Below are 6,000 nucleotides of genomic sequence, written 5' to 3'. Positions count from 1 at the left end.
CCGATGGCCCAGGCGTTCCTGGGCGAGTGGCTGCTTCCCGCCAGTGTCTGTCCCCATCTTCCTGTGGCCCCCACTGTGCCCCGTAAGGATGCTTAGTGGTAACCCACGATGTCCTCGCGAGACCCTTAATTCTAACATTGAAGAGCCTTTTCCCAGATGAGCTCACAGTCACGGGTTCCGGGGACGTCTCTGGGGGCCTGCCACTCACCCCACTGCACTGGGTCCCTGCTCCCCACCGGGCAAGGAAGGCGCTCCACAACGCGACAATTCCGTTCGGTCCTGAGATGGCGCAGCCCTCCGCCCTGTGTGAGAATGCTGACGGACACCGAGCCGGCAGAAGCGCCCGCTTGGGCAGGGCTGCGGGCCGCCCAGGCTTGGGGGCTGCGTTGCAGGGCCCGTCCCCAGGCCGAGCCCCGCACGCCCGCCTGCCGTGCCGGGGCACAGGCTGTCCCCGCAGCAGCTCACCCCACAGCGATTCCCCGGGGCCACCCCCTCTGAGATGAAGCAAGCCATCGCTCAGAAGAGGCCCGCGGATGGTCCCCCGTTTGCACGCCCCAGGGGAGGCTGCAAAGCCAGTCGTCTCGGCCAGCAGCCTGCCGCGGTCCCTTGTACTTTTTTATGGGATCGTCCTTAAATGGCTGGTTAGTTTGGGGTGATTTATAAAAGCTTCAGGCAGGGCAGTTTCCCCTTAACGACTGGACAGGGTTGTGTCTGGCGGCGGCGGCCTCGGGTGTGTCGTTTGGCGCATCCTCCACCCTCGCCCGCGCCCCGTTCTCCCCGAGTCTGGCCAGGGCTGTAAAATTGCCCGGCATGGACCATTTGCTTTTTGAACGGCAGAGACCCAGGGACGGGAGCTGCTTCCTCTCAGCCCCAGGGACGAGGAGGAACGGCGCCAACCTTGGGTCAGTCACGCACCTTCCCGGGCCCCCGTCCAGTCGTCGGAAAACGGGAAAAGGAGGCTGACTCGCTTGGCCGGCTCCGGGGCTTGTCGCCGGAAAGCGCGCGGCTGTCCCCGGCTGTTCCCTGCTGCTGTGCCCCTTCGAGGCCGTGGCAGGAAGGGGGACGCCGAGCCCGATGCCCTTAGACCCGCAGATGCGTCCGCCCCTGACCGGCCTTGACCAGAGGGAGAGGGCAGCCGGGGTGTGGCCGTGATGCCCGCCCGGACGCCTCGGGGCGCCCCGCCTGCCGGGAGCAGTCGGGGGAGCGCGGCCCCTCTGTGCGCAGGCGCGTCCGGGACACGTGACGGCCCCCCTTCCCCGCACGAGCTTGCCGCGGTGTCCTGTTTTCTGCAGTAACCCGCCCCCCCCACCCCCCGTCCCCACGTCCTGAGCACGGGCCCTGCTTCCGAGGAACGAGAGCGGCCACGCAGCGAGTGGGCGGCCCGGCGGGTCTGAGCCCTCGCGCCCCTGCGGGCTGCGCGGGGTGGGGTGGGGTGAGCACGGTTCCCGGGCCCGCCCCGCCGCACCCCGCCCAGCGACAGACCTGCCCTCCATCTGCGCCCGCAGAGGCTCCGGGGCGCTCGGCACACTCTGTCCCGGGAGCTCACCGAAGGTGTCACGAACGTAGAGCGTGCACAGGGACAGGGCAGAGCGCGCTGTGCCGCTGCCGGGGCTGCCGTTGCTGGCGGAGGGGCTGGCGGTGGCCGGGAGCGAGCGCCCCTAAGCTGCCCCTCGCGGCGACCGTGCCCCGCCTGCCGCCCGAGCCCTTCGTCCCCCGGGAGAGTGGCCAGCGTCCGTGGTGACCGTGGTGACCGTGCCAGGACTGTGCAGCCCCCTGCTGTGGGCACGCCAAGCAACCCCCGTTGGGTCCTCCGCCGGGAACGTGTCCCCCGAGGCCCACACCCACAGGCTCACCCCTCCCCACTCCCACCTCTGCTCAAAGGCACATCCCTGAGGCCGCTGCCGACCACTGTGACATGCCTGCCACGCCTGTCCTGTCCATCCCAATCCCTCGTAAGCCGGAGCGGCCCTGGGGGTTTCCGATCCGTCCAACACTGGGGCCCTGCCCATCGCCCCACGTGAGCACGGGGGAGGGGAGGGAGGGGGGGTGCAAGGCCTGTGGTTACACGGCAGCCGCCTCCACAAGGACTGGGGGACACCGGCGCCCTGACCCCCAGGGAAGCGCAGCGGGAGCACAAAGGCGGGGGACCCAGGGACGGGCGGGGCAGCCGGAATCACACCCACCCGAGCCCCTGCTTGCCACACGGCAACAACCTCCAGGGTCTCTCCGATTCCTTTTAGAACTCGATTTGCCAAATCGGAGTCGGGAAGCCTCGCGTGAGGTTTTGATGGCCATCCATGAGTGACAAAGGGAGTTAAGAATACGCTGGAACGGGAGGACCTGGAGTCGGTTTACCTGAGGACCTGGACTCGGTTTACCTGAGGACCTGGAGTTGGTTTACCTGCGTCTTTTTCCTCATCTCCCTCTGCTTTTCCATAGTGGCACGTGCTGACCCCTGAATCCTGCGGCCGGTCGGGTGCCCTGGTTAGGTGCCTCTGCTCGACTGATGCTGCCCAGTTGTTCAGGTGGCAGCGTTGTCCCTGAGGCCACGTAATCCACCCCCCCCGTCCTTAAACGAGGACACGGGGAGCGGAGGTGCTTCCCCAAGGGCGCCAGGGCCTCTATGCCCGGTGGCGACTTCTGTCTCGCCCGACTGGCGTCTGTTCTCTGTGAAACCTTAATCGGAAAAAAAGGCCTGAGGTCCGAGTGCCGGGGACAGGGACAGGGCTGCTCGGGGCGCCAGGGCCCCCGGCTGATGCCCACTGGCCTCGGGGTGCTGGAAAGCCACAGTTCCAAGAATCCACTGTGTGCAAAGCTCGCTTCGCAGGACAGTTAGAGTCAGGTCACGGACGTAGCTGTCTCTGCGTGCCGGCTCTGTCTGGGCAAGGGACAGACATCTTGATGGGAAGAGTAAGTAGAACAACTCACCTTCCTCAAGATGTTTTACTGCGAGTGTGACACTCATTTGGCTCAAGATTTTGGCCTCAAAGGAGGCATTTGGCTGGATGGGTTCTAGGGGATGACTCTGGGGGGCCTGACAGGGTGAACCCCTTCCTGACCCGCCCGTGCTTGCCTGTCTCCCGGAGGTCAACAGCTGAAATGGCTGTGAGCCCACACCCAGGAAGCGCCATGCAGCCTGGGGTGCAGAGTCTGAGAGACTCCGATGTGAAGCTCACTCGCTCTGGGTCCCGTGGTTCTGTGAAACGTTGCGGTTTTCAGCTGTGTCTCAGTGGTGGGGAGTTGGGCCTCGCCACGGGGAGGCTGGCCGTGACCCACAGACCTGTCCGTGGCCACTCTCGTTAACAGGACCCGGCCAGGGGAGGCCTCTGGCGGGCAGACCCTCCGAGCGTGGGGCACACGGACCCCTTGGGCTCGCAGACAGACCTGCGTTCACACCTGTCTCCCCACCGCTGGGTGAGGACCCCAACGTCTCAGTCAGCCAAGGCAGCAGGTCAGACAGGAAGGAAACCAGCACCGCAAATGGTCTTTATTTTCGAGGTGCCACTGCGAAATGAGGGGTCACTTCAAAACATGTCAAATAGAAAATAATTTATTTTAACTTCATCTTACTTAATGTTTATAACTAATATGATTTTGTGCACTTGCTTGTAAAAAGTCCGTCCCTTCAAACCTGCGCAGCAAAGGTTCGGGTGACAGGCACCTCGGCGCCCGCCCCGCCCCGTGCGCACGCTCCGCCCCCGCAAACCGCTGCGCGCCCCACGGGCCGTGCGGCCGGCCCCTCCGGCTGGACCTGTGCCCTCTTGGGAGCTGAAGGCAGAAACGTGGAGGCAGGAGACACACTCAGGCACCGCGGGCCGGTGTGTGCAGGAAACCGTCACCCGGTCCGGTGGTTCTGAGCGGAAGCCCTGGCCTCGGGCACGCAGAAAGGGTCGCCCCTCCGAAAGCGCGAAGCAGCGGCATAAAGTCGGGTTCCATTCGCGTGCGTGCTAGCAGTCGTCTGTGTCCTCGGCGGGAAGAAAGCGTGTGTAACTTTTCCATATGCATATAGTTTAAACAAATCATTCTGTGAGTGTGCTTAATACAAAGGTCTGTCTGACGTCTAAAGACTTCGGATGAACGAGTGGCAAAGTGTGGCCGCCGTCTGGGGCGGCGGGGCGGCGCGGGGCGGCCGTTCTCCCCTCGAACGCAGCCGCGCGCCTCTGCTGCAGGGCACGAGGCCGGGCTCGGCCGCGCCGGCGCGCGTCACACGGTCGTCACCGAAAGGAAGGAGCTGTACACGCGGGACCCGTCGGGCGCCTTGGAGCCGTGCGCCAGCAGCTCCTGCACCGTCATCCAGCTGTCCAGGATGCGCCGGTTCCTGCGCTTCATCATCTTCTTGTGGCTCAGCTCCAGGACGCTCAGGCCGCGCCGCTCGTCGGCGCCGGGCGGCTCGGGCGGCGCGTCGGGCCGGCTCTGCAGCAGCGCGCGCCGGCGCCTCTGTTCCTTGGCGCGCAGCGCCTGCTGCTTGCGCTCCTCGCGGCTCCAGTAGCGGCCGAGCTTCAGCTCGCTGGCCGCGTCGTCGTCCGTGGTGGCGCCCGCGCGCTCCTCGCGGAGGCGGAGCGCGCGCTCCCGCAGCAGGCGGTCCCGCACGGGGCGCTTGGTGATGTAGCGCGAGCCGTCGCTGCGCACCTTGACCTTCCACTCGGCGCCGGGCTCGGCCAGGCTGCTCTGGCTGGGCGCGAACTCCACGGCCGAGCGCTGCTGCACCAGCTGCATGTAGCTGCGGTAGCGCCGCGCGTGCGTCGGGATGTGCGCCTGCCGGCCGGCCGCGCCCCCCGGGGGCTCCGCGGCGCCCTCGGCTGCCGGCCCGTCCCCGCTCGCGCCCGCGGGGGCCTCGGCGCCGCCCGCGGCCGGCCGGCACAGCGAGCCGGCGGGCGACGTCTCCGGGGCGAGCGGCGTGCTGCGGCAGCTCTCGCCGCTGTTGTAGGCGCTCGAGCTGTCGCGGTCCGAGCGCTCGGGCAGCTCGGTGATGTCGGCCAGCGCGGCCCGGCGGCCCTCGGCGCTCGTGTTGTAGTTGCGGAAGCCGCTGTCCGGCAGCATCCAGGCCTCGGCGGGCGCGGCCGGCCGCGGCGCGCGCCCCACGCCCAGCACCTCCAGCTCCACGCCGCGCAGCTCCCGGCTCAGCCGCCGCAGCTCGGCGTCCAGGCCGCCTGGGCTGCCCGGCGGCTCGGGGCTGGCGCTCAGGTCGCCGCCGTCCGCCGCGGGCGCCTCGTCGCCGCCGTTCTCTGGCTCCGAGCTCTCGTCGTTGCGCGTGCTGTCGTCGGTCCGGCCCAGCCCGCTGTCCTTCTCGTGCTGGTTGGACAGGACGGTGGCGGTGTCCGTGGTGCCCCCGTCCTCCTCCTGCGGCTTCTGCGCGGGGAAAACGGGGACAGCGCTGTGGGGGGCGGCCCTGCACCTCCCCCGCGTCCTGCCAACCAGGCCGCGTTAGCCACGCCCACCGGAACCTGCCGGATCCGACCCTAGAGGTCACCTCACCACGCTGGACCCCGCGGGGCGGCTCTAGCTCACCACGGCCACCGGGTGGTGTGGGGACACAGAGGGGGTGGGGGGTCTCTGAGCCCCGCGGTGCTGCCTGCGCGTGTGCCCCCGGCAGCCCGGGAGGCCAGCAGCCCCCGCCTCACTCTGCGCCGACACCGGGCGACCTTGGGGTGGGGAGGGCGCCACGGCGGGGCCCCCCAGGCGCACAGACGGCTCTCGGTGGCCTTCCCGGCAGGGTGCCGGCCGCCAGCCCAGGGCAGGCTCTCCCGCGGCTCCGAGGGCGGGGCCAGCTGCCTACCTGGGGGAGCGTGCTGGCCGTCACCCGCATGGCCTGGTGGTGCTGCTCCTCCAGCATGTCCAAGTGCAGGTCGTCCAGAAAGTCGTTCCTGTCGTCGTCCATCCAGCCCTCGTCCAGCTGGGGAGAGCAGCAGCGACACGGCCTCAGCAGACAGGCCTTCGACCCACTTACACGTTGCCGGAAAAGACAGTCCCTGGGAAAGGCTTCCTGGGCCCCCCGACCGC

The 6,000-nt window shown here is 68.0% G+C and overlaps 1 protein-coding gene across 1 annotated transcript in view; it reads right to left on the bottom strand.

Annotated features, from left to right (window-relative positions):
- Window positions 1-3,527: 3,527 nt before the first annotated feature.
- The window catches only part of PDZRN3 (PDZ domain containing ring finger 3), a 66,436-nt gene continuing 63,963 nt past the window's right edge, over window positions 3,528-6,000 (bottom strand). Inside the window, exons 9-10 of the mRNA XM_036219009.1 lie at window positions 5,777-5,893; window positions 3,528-5,349 (exon numbers count right to left, since the gene is read on the bottom strand). Of these exons, the coding sequence (XP_036074902.1) occupies window positions 4,204-5,349; window positions 5,777-5,893 (1,263 nt within the window). The 3' untranslated portion in view covers window positions 3,528-4,203. The remainder of the gene's footprint in view (window positions 5,350-5,776; window positions 5,894-6,000) is intronic.

The sequence above is a fragment of the Rousettus aegyptiacus genome, unplaced genomic scaffold (genome assembly GCF_014176215.1).
Source record: "Rousettus aegyptiacus isolate mRouAeg1 unplaced genomic scaffold, mRouAeg1.p scaffold_m13_p_4, whole genome shotgun sequence".
Taxonomy (NCBI): domain Eukaryota; kingdom Metazoa; phylum Chordata; class Mammalia; order Chiroptera; family Pteropodidae; genus Rousettus; species Rousettus aegyptiacus.
Note: the sequence above shows the minus strand (reverse complement) of the source record. Positions and strands in the feature narration are given on the sequence as shown.